Source organism: Mauremys reevesii, linkage group 3 (assembly GCF_016161935.1).
Source record: "Mauremys reevesii isolate NIE-2019 linkage group 3, ASM1616193v1, whole genome shotgun sequence".
NCBI lineage: Eukaryota > Metazoa > Chordata > Testudines > Geoemydidae > Mauremys > Mauremys reevesii.
The window spans coordinates 54,105,044-54,121,419 of record NC_052625.1 but is presented as its reverse complement, the minus strand read 5'-3'; the positions used below and the strand labels follow the sequence as shown (position 1 = coordinate 54,121,419).

General features: G+C 39.9%; 1 protein-coding gene across 24 annotated transcripts in view; it reads right to left on the bottom strand.

Moving 5' to 3' along the window:
- DNAH14 (dynein axonemal heavy chain 14) overlaps positions 1 to 16,376 on the bottom strand; it is a 459,746-nt gene that overhangs the window by 164,103 nt on the left and 279,267 nt on the right. For all 24 annotated transcript variants that reach the window (XR_005596106.1, XM_039529958.1, XM_039529963.1 and 21 more), the window contains 3 exons: positions 13,519 to 13,715; positions 9,863 to 9,991; positions 2,375 to 2,515 (listed from right to left, as the gene is read on the bottom strand). Coding sequence is in view for 23 of the 24 variants with exons in the window: in XM_039529958.1 (XP_039385892.1) it covers positions 2,375 to 2,515; positions 9,863 to 9,991; positions 13,519 to 13,715 (467 nt within the window). In the remaining variant the exon portion in view is untranslated. The remainder of the gene's footprint in view (positions 1 to 2,374; positions 2,516 to 9,862; positions 9,992 to 13,518; positions 13,716 to 16,376) is intronic.

The window sequence follows — 16,376 nt, the reverse complement described above, 5'->3', positions numbered from 1 at the left end:
GTGGTGCCTAGTGGCCTGGGAAGGTGGTCCTTGACGTTGGGGGAGGGAGTCTCCCTGCCCTGTTGGGGCAGGGTCTCCATTCCTCCAGTTCTCTGGTCTTTCAATTCTCAGCAACACACTTCCAAACTCCAGTCTTCAATCCTTCCTTGCACCATCCTGTCTGCCTGAAGCAGGGTTTTGTTATTAGGTTCCTGACAGTGCCACAACTGACTACAGGTGCTCCAATTAACCTCTAGTAACCTTCCTTAGTATACAGGGAACCACATGTTAATTAGCCTAGGGTTTATATATCTCCCTTCTACCACTCTCCCACTGTTCCCTGGCCCTGCTATCTCACACTGTTTAAAATTGTTATTTTTGTTGCTGGGATTTTATTGTCTTGTTAATTATATATTAGGGAACCCAGAGCCTTGTATACTTGACTTTAAAAAAATATTAAATTCTAAATAAATAAATAAAAACTCCTCAGGCAACTCTGCAACCACTACTGCAACCTCAGGGCCCCACTGTTACCATTCATCCCCCATCATAAAATCCCACCCAACTCTCACTGGTACAAGCTCTATGTAGCCAAGCCTTCCATCAGTGAAGCAGAACTATTAAACTGAGTATAGGGCTCTCCACATCTATGCTGGCTTTGTTCCAAAGTGTCATCTATCTACTTTTTCCCCAGGGATGAATTCCCGTTTCTGGCATAGCTGCTTCCCTGGTCCATGGAGGGATGTGTAAATGGCAATCCCTGGAAACACTAAGATGAATTATAACAAATATGTACTGTTTGTAGTTAGAATAGACTCACAAATGAGTCTTTTGATAATGCATCTCGATTTGTCTCGTTTACTTTTCCCTTAGTAATCTGTGACTGAATTCAGAGTTCCTGAAAAGTAGGTATTAATGCACACAATCTTAAACCAGGCATACTCTAGGTAAGTTAAATGCTATGCAAGCTTCCCAACACATCTCTTCCAAGGTACTTCACTCTTGATCTGCAAAACCCCTGCTTTTCCAGTTCAGGGCCTCTCTTGAACAGAGAATGTCATTCATGTTATATGGAAAGTAGTTTCATAATGTTTACAAATGGGTGCATCCATCTGTTTTAGCAGTAACAGGATGAGACCCTAATACAGTATAACCCTATGAGAGAAAACAAATCCATCCAAGTTTCCCACAGTTAGATTAGAATACAATAGAATGTACATAATGCATTTGTCAAGCACAGTGATTGATAACATTGTCAGGACACACTGGCATGTAAGTCAGTGGGAACAACTAGGGAAGATGAATAACACTCAGCAGCGGCAGTTTGAATCCTCTTCCTCAAGGCTTTCTTTTGCTGATTTATAAACAAAGGATTCCAAATAAATAAAAACAAAAATAATCCATTCAGAACAACGAACCTCAGTGCTTGTCAGAGATGTTTCCAGCTTCTTTCACACCCTTCTCCTAGGTAGCCACCACCACAGTCACTTCCTCTTTAACTTAATATACTCCACCTTTGATTACCCATGTTACAGGGAGGGATCTGCATTAACCCCTCAAACACTGGGACTTATAGAGTGCCTTTCTACCTTATCACAGGTGTTTCCTACCCAGAAATATACAGTATGTGCATCTTAATCCTTAGACAACTACTGGGGACTGGTAGGCAAACAGCACTATTTGAAGGAGGGTTGTGAAGAGATGGGCAGAAATGGTAATATTCCAAGGATCAGAAAAGGTGTCCAAGCAGCTGAGAAATGGAACAGGTTGGGCAAAGATTCCTGCTCTAATGATAGAAAAACCTCCTCAATCCTTGGCTTATTTTCTTCAAGTGACACACACCTTACTGCTTCCAATTCCCAGCCCCAACAATAGCTGGAAGCAAGATGTTTATCAGGAGAAAGAAGGGTACAGCAGTTTATAGGAGACTTTGGTGCACCTGTTTGGCAGGAGAGGTGGGAGAAGGAAAGATGAAAAACTGAGGATGAGCTTAATCTCTTATTGTTCCTCAAATGCAATTTATTCATATAAACTAAAAATCTTCCTCGGTGCTTTCAGGGCTAATTTAATCAAAAATCTCACAACTGTGAATTCTCATAAGAACCTGGAATTCTTTATTTAAACATTATTTCAACTCAAGATCATACAACTTTAAGTGTTTCCTAAGTAGTGAAATAAAATCTATGTTTGGGACATACCTGGTTTGAACTCCCACACAAATGAGGGTTTCTTAGATGCCTAAACCCACCTCTTTGCTTATACAATACTACATAAAATGTTGTGATTAGTGTGAAAAAAACGGTTTGAGGTATTTTAAGTGAAACTTGCTGGCTATTCATTCTTTTAGAACTTCCATTTGCTGATATAATTTCTCCCAAACTATCTGATCTATTACCTGGAAAATACGTTGTAAGGATTGTAAGGAAGGCTGAGGCAGAACCAACAGACAAAAGTGTGTGAGAAGACGTGGGCTAATCTCATTTCTTCCACCACTTGGAGGGGCACAGTCTGCAACCAGTGAGACATCCTGGATATTCTGTAAGAAACAGAATGGGACAAGCTTGAAAGGCAGCAACTGAATCAGCATTTCAAAACAAAATAAATTTTAGAGCTCTTATGCTATTGCAAGGATTTCCACTTAAAGGTCTCCATCTTGCTCCAAATGTAAATGTAGTTAGAAAATAGGCAAAATTAATCCCCAATATAAATATATAAATCCAGTGATTTGAGCAACGATAGCAGGAAAGAGTTACCGAGAGCTACAATTTTTATATATATATATATATATATATATATATATATATATATATATATATATTAGAGTTGTTGATTAATCACAGTTAACTCACGCAATTAATTCAAAAAAATTAATCGCGATTGATCGCTCTGTTAACATTAGAATACCAATTGAAATGTGTTAAATATTTTGGATGTTTTTCTACATTTTCAAATATATTGATTTAAATTACAACACAGAATACGAAGTGTACAGTGCTCACTTTGTATTATTTGTAAAAATGATAAAAGAAATAGTACTTTTCAATTCACCTCATACAAGTACCATAATACAATCTCTTTATTGTGAAAGTGCAACTGACAAATGTAGATTTTTTTTTACATAACTGCAGTCAAAAACAAAACAATGTAAAACTTTAGTCTACAAGTCCACTCAGTCCTACTTCTTGTTCAGCCAATCGCTAAAAGAAACAAGTTTATTTAAATTTACAGGAAATAATGCTCTCCACTTCTTATTTACAATATCACCTGAAAGAGAGAACAGATGTTCGCATGGCACTTTTGTAGCTGGCATTGCAAGGTGTTTTTGTGCCAGATAGGCTAAACATTTGTATACCCCTTGATGCTTTGGCCACCATTCCAGAGGACATGCCTCCATGCTGATGACACTCGTTAAAAAAATAACACGTTAATTAAATTTGTGACTGAACAACTTGGGGGAGAATTGTATGTCTCCTGCTCTGTTTTACCCGCATTCTGCCATATATTTCATGTTACACCAGTCTAGGATGATGACCCAGCATGTTGTTCGTTTTAAGAACATTTCACTGAGGATTTGACAAAATGCAAAAAAGGTACCAATGTGAGATTTCTAAAGATAGCTACAGCAGTAGACCCATGATTTAAGAATCTGAAGTGTCTTCCAAAATCTGAGAGGGATGAGGTGTGGAACATGCTTTCAGAAGTCTTAAAAGAGCAACACTCTGATGCGGAAACTACAGAACCTGAACCATCAAAAGATAAAATGAACCTTCTGCTGGTGGCATCTGACTCAGATTATGAAAATGAGCATGTGTTGGTCTGCACTGCTTTGGATCGTTATTGAGCAGAACCCATCATCAGCATAGACATATGTCCTCTGGAATGGTGGCTAACGCATGAAGGGATGTATGAATCTTTAGCACATCTGGCATGTAAATATCTTGCAACACTGGCTACAACAGTGCTATGCGAATGTCTGCTCTCACTTTCAGGTGACATTGTAAACAAGAAGCAGGCAGCATTATCTCCTGCAAATGTAAACAAACTTGTTTGTCTGAGCGATTGGCTGAACAAGAAATAGGACTGAGCAGAATTGTAGGTTTTAAAGTTTTACATTGTTTTATTATTGAATGCAATTATTTTTTGTACATAACTCTACATTTATAAGTTCAACTTTCATGATAAAGAGATTGCAGTACAGTACTTGTATTAAGTGAATTGAAAAACAGTATATTTTATTTTTACAGTGCAAATATTTATAATAATATAAAGTGAGCACTGTACACTTTGTATTCCGTGTTGTAACTGAAATCAATATATTTGAAAATGTGGAAAACATCCAAAAATATTTATATAAATGGTATTCTATTATTGTTTAACCGCGCGATTAATCGTGATTCAATGTTTTATGGCGTAATGAATCATGATTAATTTTTTTAATTGATTGACAGCCCTAATTTATACACATACACACACACACACAAATATTGAGTTCTCTTTCTCTGGTTTATCAATGACAGGTAAGTAATTTGACGAATTTAAGATGTATAACCTGCAGATTAAATAATAAATTGGAAATATTCAGTCAAAACTATCACTGAAGAGAAGAGAAGTCTTATTTTGTTTGGGTACTTTTAGGAATAAGAAAACTTTTTACCTAATTCAGAATCCACAGAAACAACATGGATTTCAAAGTTTGATTTGCAGCAAAGAATCCTGTGGCACCTTATAGACTTATAGATGCATCCGACGAAGTGGGTATTCACCCACGAAAGCTCATGCTGCAAAACGTCTGTCAGTCTATAAGGTGCCACAGGATTCTTTGCTGCTTTTACAGATCCAGACTAACACGGCTACCCCTCTAAAGTTTGATTTGAATTTAAATGTATGTGGTCTGCTTTTGAGTGTGAAAAAAGACGCAAAGAGGGACAGAGATAAAAAAGTCTAATGAAAAATGGTGAAGAAAGGCACAGAGAATAGGACAACTGAAAAACAAACATGAGTATGTAGGGAAAAGGAACAGAAAGGTGAGAGAAAAATTCTAAACAAGGAATATTTCAGTCTTGCAAAATTCCTATAAAAACACATATCTCAGGTAAAAATCCCGTAGCCCAATGAAGTCACATGTCTTGTTGTTAATAAAATTCCATGTCTATATGTGCCCCCAACCCATGAAAAAATCAATTTTTTGCCTCCTTATACCACTCAATACTCTCCCCTTCACCATGTGAGGCTACTTCGTCAGCACCTCTTTTGGGTCAGTTTTTCTCTCTTGAGAAATGTTTCTTGGTGTGGAGGCCGCTCTTACTTCCAACCCCTGTTTCAGAAAGAGAGAGAGAGAGCTGGGAGAGCAGGGAGAGAAGGGGATGGGAGATATTGAGTTCACTCCCTATGTGCTAGAGAGAAGAAAGCCCTGAGTGGGTAAAACTGTAGTGGGCAGAGGAGGAGGAGACAGAAGTAGTATGAGACAGACGAGTTGATTGAGGCTGGAGAAGGTGAGTTTCTTTGGTTTCTTCCTTGAGATAAGAGGAGACAAAGAGATGCAAGAATGATGCTGGTGGCTAGGCATTGAGAATAGCCCAAGTTTCAAACCTAGGAAAGGGGAAGGAGGCTTGTTGGAGGAAAAGCTGTTATCATGGACAAACAATTGGTCTCTCAAAATGTTGTGCTCTCCCAATTCAGAAATACACTCACATCTGGTGAATGGGATTCTCGCATCTGGTGAGCGGGCTGATCTACCTAAAGAAGAAGCCAATTCTGAACCTGCACAAATACATATGCAAATCTGATGTGCGTGTACAAATTGGCCCTACTAGGGTTGCCAGCAATGGAAAGACTACACCTATTAGAGAAACAGGAATGCTTTAATACAAAAAGCAAACTACACATGAAATGTATCTACACATCTTCACAAGGAAAGCTGTCTGGGAGTACAAAATAAAATTGATGCCATCAATGAATCCCTTTGGTCTCACAGTACCATGCCTCATCTCTATACCCTTGCTACAGAAAGTCAAAGAAGAATGAAAGAGAATCTCAAAGTTAGATGCTACAGCACATCTGGCACATCCCTCTTGCTAAAGAATCTATACCATTAACTTCATTCATCACCCTGTTTGGAAGGTACTGTTTCAATCAGTTTCCATTTGGCATAGCTTTGGCACTAGAACATTTCCAGAAAAGAATCTCTAAGATTGTGTCAAGTTTGCCTGTTGTCCTTTGCCATCCAGATGATGTCTTGGTATATGGCAGAGATAAAAATGAACATGAGTGATTACATGCAGTTTTGAGGTGCTTCCAACAAGCTGGCCTCACTCTAAGCAAGAAATGTTAATGTGGAAAAGAGCAAAGATTTGTAGGACACACATTTAGCAAACAGGAAATTCAGCAGGATTCAGACAAATTGAAGGCACTGCTTGCCTCATTTGAACCCAACAATATTTCCTGCTGAGAAGATTCCTGGGCATTACAAATCATTTTGGGAAATTCAAATTTAGTTCATCTAACCAAATCCTTAAGAGTTCTCCTTAATGGTTACAATATGTGGATCTGGAAGAGCACAAAACAAAATACATTTAATAAAATAAAAGAACTACTGAGATCTCCATCTCTTTTTGCACAATACTCAGTAAACTATCCAACAACAGTAGCAGCAGATGCATCTTCATATGGTTTAGAAGCAGTCTTCACAAAAAAGCAGCCAGTGGGAAACCAGAGACCTGTTGCATTTATATCAAGAAGTCTCACAGAAACCAAGCAGCAGAATGCTCAGGTGGAAACCAAAGTTTTAACAGTCACTTGGACCTACATAACTGTGTTGGATTTTAACATAAAAAAAAATAATGATTTAAATCACTAGTCAGGAAGACTCAATGTAATCATGGATTTTTACATAAAAGTGCATTCGTGTTGGTTATTTATTTATTTTAAAAACATTTTTGCTGTCAACAAGCATGTTATCTCTGGAGACACAAATCCACAGTTTGAGAACTGCAAAACTAAGCATCTCTGATGGTATCTTCTAGACTGAGCACTGAGTCCCATTGGGTAGATAGAAAGATTAACCTAAATCTACACAGAATCCCCTGGAATCCCATAAGATTGGGTCCCTAATCCATGAACTGTTGAAACTCATTTACAAAACTTTTCTTAAACATTACATGAATATGTTGTCATACTATAGAATTATAATTTATAATCCCTATTCCATGATGAGATATCTTTGAGCTATAATGTATCTTAATTAAAACCATCTCGATAGTTTTTTTCCTCAAAAAGCATTTTATCAAAAAATCTGATTTAAATAAACAAATCCATTTTTTTATTTTAATTTTTTTTTATCATTGATTTTTATCCATCCTGCTAAAGAACATGGGGTCAAAGGAATAGGCTTCCAACAGACCACTACCATACTGGCAGGACCAAAATTACTTTTACATGGCTGATGGCCTGCTTTTGAACATCAGCACATTCTTCTCGCTTCGGAATTTCAGAAAGAGAAACTCTCCAAAAGAGGAGGTTACTCACCTTGTGCAGTAACTGACGTTCTTCGAGATGAGTGTCCCTGTGGGTGCTCCACTTTAGGTGTCGGTGCGCCCCTGCGCTCTTGATCGGAGATTTTTGCAGCAGTACTCCTACCGGCCACGCATGCTCAGAGCCTGCCCCCCCCCACTCTGAGTATAGCTCTAGTGAGCATGCGCGGCCGTTTCCCTCAGTTCCTTCTCTACACCGGAGGCTACCCCAACTCCGAAGTAGAGGGGAGGAGGGAAGGGTAGTGGAGCACCCACAGGGACACTCATCTCGAAGAACGTGTTACTGCACAAGGTGAGTAACCTCCTCTTCTTCTTCTCGAAGAAGAACCCATGAAAGACACCAAGGTATAAACAACTGCAGGGCCTGAGCACAACAATCCCTATGGTGGCCTGCCCTGAGTAGGCAAATTCAGACTTTAATGGAGAGCTGTGAAGTATGTAACAAAGAAGAAAAACAATCACCAGAACCATTACTCACTACAAAGCTATCTGCTTTTGTCACAGTATGACATGACCTTCTCATAAGCAAACTAGTGAAATGTGGTCTGATGAAATTACTATAAAGTGGGTGCATAACTGGTTGAAAGACTGTAGTCAAAGAATAGTTATCAATGGTTTGTCATCAAACTTGGAGGGCAATTCTAGTGGGGTCCAACAGAGGTCAGTCTTTGGTCTGGTACTATGGAGAATATGCTTATAAAATTTGCAGACAACACCAAAGTGGGTGAGGTTGCCAGCATTTTGGATTAGATTAGAATTAGATTAGAATAAAATTCAAAATGACCTTGACAGTTTGGAAAATTGGTCTGAAATCAACAAGATGAAATTCAATAAAGAAAAGTGCACAGTACTTCACTTCAGAAGTAAAAATCAAATGCACAACTACAAAATGCAGAGAACAGACTAGGTGGTAGTTTTGGTCTGGAAAAGCCTTCCAAGGGAAGTTGTGGAGTCTCCATCATTGGAGGTTTTTAAGAACACGCTGGACAAACACCTGTCAGGGATAGTTTAGGTTTACTTGGTCCTGCCTCAATCGAGGGGGCTGGACTTGAAGATTTCTTGAGGTCTTTTTCAGCCCTACATTGTTATGATTTTTTGAAGGAATTTTGAAAATGAGATGATGAAATAAAAATCTGGCAGCATCTAAACTTCAAGGCTTAGCACTGAACAAAAGCACTACCTGAACTTAGCCAGGGAACAAAGTTTGGCTCAAAAGCTCTTAGACATTTGGAACAGTTCAGATTGTAGCAGAAACTCTCAGATCCTGACTAGTGGAGACTCCAAAATGACTTGTTTGGGGGACTTGAGTTCATCTTCAGTACTTCCCAGGACAACAGAGAATCTGAGACCTGAGCCCTCACCTTCACAGAGAACTTCACATACATGGGCTGGAAGATTGATCAGGCCCCCTCAGAGACTTGATCATTAGAATATTGCTCAGGACTATTTAAACTGAATTGATAAGGGACATATAAGTGCAAATAATTTTAAGGAATTCAATGTTTATTTTGAATTCTAGATAGACAAAGAGACAGACACATACACACACACTGGCTGGGATATAATTTAAGTTGTAATCTTTTATTATAAAGAAAGGGAAATGTGGAGTGGTTATGGAGCTCCCGGTCCTCCACAGTTCCAGAGTAGACCATGATGAGTTGCACTGGGAGTTTAATAAAGAGAAGGACTTCTTTGGGTCAGGGAGTTCTCTAGTTACTGCTTAATGCATGGCACCCTAAGTGTAAGTCTTGACACTACAAAAAGAAGAGACCACAAGACCTGAAAGCAGTGGTGATGAAACAAAGTTCTGAAAAGAGAAAAAGATCCTCAGGAGAGAGAGCAAGGCCAAAAGGCATTCTGTAAGGATACAGGGAGAGGAGATCTATCCAGCTGAAGCAAGGTATGAGCTGAAATGAGATTTTTAAAAATTGTGTATGAATTTTAAATTTCATAAAATGTAATGTTTCAGAATAGCAGCCGTGTTAGTCTGAATCAGCAAAAAGAACAGGAGTACTTGTGGCACCTTCCAGACTGTAATGTAATCTATTTAACTAGAATACAATAAAATCGTATTTTCTAAATAAATTCTAGTTAAAATATTTTTTTAAATTTTTTCTTGCTTCTTAAATCAGAATTAAAAAAAAATCTAGTCCTTTAGATCAATCAATAAGACACATTTACAACTCTCCCCATCCCTCCTGGAAAACTCATTTAAATATACTCCATTGTTATCAGTAAGCATAATATTATCATAATATTAATATGAAATGGTTAGTAGCCCTTAGATTTAACTTAACTTGCTCTTTGCAGAAGATTAATTAGAACTGATAAAAAATCAGAAGTCCATACTGTACCCTCCATGCAAGTTGCTTAGTGTCATAAAAACCTCCTAAATCTAAAAACTGTCTGATTGTTTCAAGTGGTGGCTGGGCACCATACTCCTCTGGTATTGGCATATTCAGATCATCAATAAACATTATCACCTGTGAATAAATATAACCACATTAGAAACCATATCTGAGTTATGTTAAAGTTAGCTTTACTTATTATTACAGAGTATTAACATGAAGTGACTGTGTTTTACGCACATAATTATGAAAGAGCTACATTGTTCTTTATCTAAAACACACATTAATTAGTGTACTTGCACAAATGACTTAGTATATGTCATTATATGAGCAGCTCAGATGTAAACTGCAAGGTACAGGAAGCTGTTATATCTCATCCAAATGGAAACAATGAGAATGCTTTAATATTAAGACACATAAAAATGTAAGAATGATCATACTGTGTCAGATCAATGGTCCATCTAGCACAGTATCCTCTCTTTTGACAGTGGACAGTGCCAGATGTTTCAGAAGGAATGAACAGAAAAGGGCAATTTATCAAGTGATCTATCCCGTTGTCCAGTCCCAGCTTCTGATTGTTAGAGGTTTAGGGGCACCCAAGGCATGGGATTTCATTCCAGACCATCTGCCTAATAGCCATTGATGGACCTGTCACCCATGAATTTATCTAATTCTTTTAACCCAGTTTTACTTTTGATCTTCACAACATCCCCTGGCAATGAGTTCCACAAGTTGACTTTGTGTTGTGTGAAGTACTTCCTTATGTTTGTTATAAACCTGCTGCCTATTGATTTAAATGGGCAACCCCTGGTTTTTGTGTTATGTGACAAGGTAAATAAGACTTTCTTATTCACTTTCTCTACACCATTCATTATTTTATAGACCTCTATCATATCTCCCCTCAGTCATCTCTTTTCTAAGATGAACAGTTCCAGTCTTTTTAATCTCTCCTCATACGGAAGTTGTTCCATATTCCTAATAATTTTTGTTGACCTTCTATGTCCCTGCTCCAACTCTAATATATCTTTTTTGAGATGGGTGACCAGAACTCCATGCAGTGTTCAAGGTGTGGGTGCGCCATGAATTTACATAGTGGCATTATGATATTTTCTGTCTTATTATCTATTCCTTTCCTAATGGTTCCTAATGTTCTGTTAGCTTTTTTGACAGTGAATAGATGTTTTCAGAGAACTATCCACAATGACTCCAGGATATCTTCCTTGAGTGGTAACAACTAATTAAGACCCCATAATTGTGTATGTATAGTTGGGATTCTGTTTTCCAATGTGCAATTACTTTGCATTTATCATCTTTGAATTTCATTTCCATTTTGTAACTCCCTTTGTAACTCTTTGTAGTCAGCTCTGGACTTAACTATCTTGAGTAATTTTGACTCATCTGCAAACTTTGCCACCTTACTGTTTACCACCTTTTCCAGGTCACTTCAGAAAATGTTGAACAGCAGTTGTCACAGTCTATATCCTTGGGAGACCTCATTATTTACCTCTCCACTGTGAAAACTGACCATTTATTCGTACCCTTTGTTTCCTATCTTTTAACCAGTTATTGATCCATGCGAGGACCTTCCCTCTTATCCCATAACTGCTTATTTTGCTTAAGAGCCTTTGCTGAAAGACCTTGTCAAAGGCTTTCTGAAAATCCAAGTATATTATATCTGCTGGATCACTCTTTTCCACATGTTTGTTGACCCCCTCCAAGAATTCTAATATATTGGTGAGGCATGATTTCCCATTATAAAAGCTGTGTCAACTCTTCCCCAACACATTGTGTTCATCTGTGTGTCTGATAATTCTGTCTTTTACTATAGTTTCAACCAATTTGCCTGGGACTGAAGTTGGGTTTACTGGCCTGTAATTGCTAGATGTGCTTCTGGAGCCTTTAAAAAAAAAGTGCTACATTAGTTATCCATTAGTCATCTGGTACAGAGGGTGATTTAAGTGATAGGTTACATACCACAGTTAGTTGTTCTGCAATTTCATATGTGACTTCCTTCAGAACTCTTGAATACCATGTGGTCTTGGTGACTTATTGCTGTTTATTAATTTGTTCCAAAACTTCCTCTAATGACACCCCAATCTGGGACAGTTCCTCAGATTTGTCACCTAAAAAGAATGTCTTGGGTATGGGAATCTCTTCATATTCTTTGCAGTGAAAGCCAATGCAAAGAATTAATTTTGATTCTCCGCAACGGCCTTGTCTTCTCTGAGTGCTCCTTTAGCACCTCAATTGTCCAGTAGCTCCACTGATAGGCTTTGGCAGGCTTCCTGCTCCTGATTCATTTAAATAAAATTGCTGTTATTTTTGTGTCTTTTGCTAGTTGTTCTTCAAATTCTTTTTTGGCCTGCCTAATTATACTTTTATACTTGACTTCCAGAGTTTATGCTCCTTTCTATTTTCCTCGGTAAGATTTAACTTCCAATTTTTAAAAGATACCTTTTTGTCTCTAACTGCCTCTTTTATTCCATTGTTTAGCCCTGGTGACATTTTTTGGTCTTCTTCTTCTTCTTTTTTAAATCTGGGGTTTAAAGTCTCTATTAAGTTTTTTTAAAATTTCCATGAATCTTGCAGGCATTTCAGTTTTGTAACTGTTCCTTTTAATTTCAATTTCACTAGCCACCTGTGGAGTTCCCCTTTTTTTGCAGTTAAATGCTATTTGTGCTGGTTTATTTGATATTCCCCCCCGTTCCCCCAAGATGTTAAATTTAATTACATTATGGTTGCTATTACCTAGTGGTTTAGCTATATTCACCTCTTGGACCAATGCTGTGCTCCACTTAGGCCTAAGTCAAGAACTGCCTCTTCCCTTTTGAGTTCCAGGCCTAGCTGTTTCAATAAATAGTCATATTGAGTGAGATCATCCCTTCCCACAATAAAACCTGCAGGAAGCAGTTCTGGGAAAGGAAGTCACTCCTTCTTCCACAACTACACAGGGCCAGGCAAACTACATTTGACTTTACAAACAATGAGAGGTTTCACAGCTATGGAAGAACATGCGAGGAGATTAATACTATGTATTTTGTTAGTTCCTATTTGGATTTTTAAAAGTTATTGTAATGTATTACATTTGTGGATGGTGTCCAGAGGGGAGGCCAGGGTGGTGGCCAGCAATGGAAACAGCAACAGCCCATTGTCAGAGATTCAATGAGCCAGCACCCACTTCTGCACCCCTATCCCACTAGGGTTGGCATATTCAGCTAATTGAGTAGGCTGGCTAGCTGGCTGAAACATCTTGGAAGCTTTTTATTTATTTTTGTAGCTACTATAACATTCATAAATGAATGGGATTGAATAAATAAGGTTACCAATACATTACTTATTAAGAATACCTTATCCCCAAATTCCTGCCATTACACCTGAAATACTACATTAGTAATTGAAAAGAAGCACAACAGTAACAGATAAAAACAATAACCCAAACAGCCTAATACACACAACATTAGAGAGACAAGGGGGATGAGGTAATGTCTTTTATTGGACCAACTTCTATTGGTGAGAGAGACCAACATGGCTACAAATGTATTTAACAGGAGTTAGACAGACACACTTTTTAAATAAGTCAAATAGTTCTGTCAATCTTTTTAGTGTTTATTTTAAGCACTGACAGCATTTTTAAGCATTGGTAGAGTAGAACACTGTTTTACCTGTTTGGATTTTGGTGCACCAAGAACATCTTTACTTTTTAGTATTAATTTCTGATGAATCCATGACTGTATTTGGGCAGCACTGGTGTGGGCACCACACTGTATTGTGGAAACTATAACACCCTTGATTCTTTCAGATGTTAGAGCAATGTCACCAGTTTCACTTGCAGAATATGGCCCCGTCGTTGACTTCAAATCTGTGCCATATACAAAATTAAGGGTCAGAATGATATCTGATCAACAGTGGATCTACTCTCTTCACAATTCTAAGATGCTATTAATATTGCATACTGTTATTACAGCAAATATTTCTTTTAATATCACTACCAAAAATATAAGTCAAGTCAAAGTGCATATTGTCTTCATATTAGTGTGGTATTTTAAGCATTGCCAGCTTTGTTAAGCATGATAGAGTAGAACACTGTTTGGATTTTGGTACAATTCAAATGTGCTTCTGCGATTTAATAGTAATTTTATAGTTTTGAATTCAAAGCATCTCTTTGCCTGTGTATCTTAAAAAAGCATATTTAAAACATAAGTTAAAATGTTTTCTTCTCCTGAAAGAGATAAAGGAAGTTTACTGCTAAGCTACTGTGTAAAATATATACATTATTTATTCAAAAACTGTTTTTCCAAATGTAGAGATTACATTAAAAAGTTTAAAAAAATTCTTAACTGTGGAAGACGACCAACAAACCAGCTAATTCTCCACCAGAATTACTCCTGACTGTGGTTCCCAAACTTCAGTAACCCGAGGATCTCATTTTGATTTAAAATGTTTCAGGGACCCCCGCAAGCCACTCAGCCACAGGCCCCACCCCCACTCCACCTGTTCCCCCAAGGCCTCGCCCCACCTCTTCCACTCCCCACTCACTTCATTCCCCCCTCATCACTCATTTTCCCCCACCCTCACTCACTTTCACCAGGCTAGGGAATAGAGTGACCAGGTGTTTGGTTTTCAACCGGAACACCTGGTCGAAAAGGGACTCTGGCGGCTCTAGTCAGCACTGCCAACCTAGCCATTAAAGGTCAGGTTGGCAGTGCTCTGGTGCTAAGACAGGTTAGTCCCTACCTTTCCTGGCACCGCGCTGCACCCCAGAAGTGTCCTGCAGGTGTGGCTCCTAGGTGAGGGGGGCATAGGGCTCCACGTGCTGCCCCTGCCCCGAGCACTGGCTCCACACTACCATTGGCCAGTTTCCAGCCAATGGGAGCTGGAGGGGCAGTTTCTATGGGTGAAAGCAGTGCACGGAGCCTCTTGTCCCCCTGCATAGCACAGGACCTGCTGCTGGTCGCTTCCAGGGCGTGCGCAATGTGGTGTAAGGAAGGGTAGGCAGCTTGCTTTATCCCTGCTGTGCTGCTGACTGGGAGCCATCTGAGGTAAGCCCACACCTCAACCCCAAGCTCCAACTCATTGCCCCATCCCTGAGCCCCCCAAATGTGGAGCCCCCTCCTGCTCCCCAAACTCCTCATCCTTGGCCCCAGCCCAGAGCCTGCACTCCCAGCCCAGAGCCCTCACCCTCGCTGCACCCCAACCCCTTGCCCCAGCCCAGAGCCCCCTCCCACACCCTGAACCCCTCATCCCTGGCCCCAGCCCAGAGCCAGCACCCCCAGCCCAGAGCCCATACCCCCTCCCACACTCCAACCCCCTCAACCTGCAGCCTGCTCCCACATTCCAAATCCCTCAACCCCATCCCTCAGTCTGAAGCCCCCTCCTGCACCCCAAATCCCTCATTCCTATCCCCACCCCAAGCCCCTGCCCCAGCCCAGTGAAAGCGAGTGAGGGTGGGGGAGAGCGACCCACCGAGGAGGAATGTAGTGAGTGGGGGCAGACCCTTGGGGAAAGAGTGGGGCAGGGGTGAGGAGGTGGGGCTAGGGTGTTCAGTTTTGTGCTATTAGAAAGCTGGCAACCCTAGTGGGATAGATGTGCAGAAGGGGGTGCTGGCTCTGAGAGGAAGTTTGGGTGCAGGAGGGGGTTCAGGTTTCGGGCTCTCCGAGGGAGTTTGAGTCAATGGGAGCTGCACAGTAGGCTCAGGGCAGGGACAGCACACGGAGATCCCTTGCACCCCCCCTTAGGGGCTGCAGGAATGTGCCGGACACTTCTGGAAGTGGCGCAGAGCCAGGGCAGGTAGAGAGCCTGCCTTAGTCCTGCTGCACCACCAGACTTCTAGCACCTAAAATTTCCTGGTTTAGCTTCAGTAGCATCTGGGAGATAGAGCTGTTTCCCAGCATGCAGGTACTGGGAGAGAGGGGGAGGAGTTGATCAGCGGGGCCCACGGACCCCTTGGAGTACCCTCATGGACTCCAGTTTGGGAAACGCTGATAGATGACTTTTTTCAGTTGTATATGAAGAAAGAAAAGCTGCAAATAGCAACTCTACTGAACTGTGACAGAGAACACTGAAACTGGATATCCATTCTAGCCTGTATGCACCAAGTTTCAGATGGCAGCCATGCACATTTCTGGAATTAGAACTTGACAACCTCAAAGAAATTGCAAAAGAGGTAGCAGTTGTAGTAGAAGAGACATTCCAGAACCCTAGAGGAAATGTGCTGCAACATTACTTAAAGCTGAGGGACATGAATGACTTTGCCAAATGCTGCATTTGGTCGTGCATACTTTTAAGGTGGTGGTATTTTACATCCTCAGAACTCCATAGCCATAGTGTCTCTAACCTTCGATTTCAGGTAAGGTTTTTGGGAAAGCTGTAGTGAAGCACCTCCTATGTTATCTGGAGTTCTCAGATTTATTTGATCAGTAATAATAATCCCTACGTTCAGAGAACAGTATGGAAAATGAAACAAGCTTGCTGGCTGATAACTTCCTTCTAGCAATGGACAACAGTCATACAATTTTTTTTA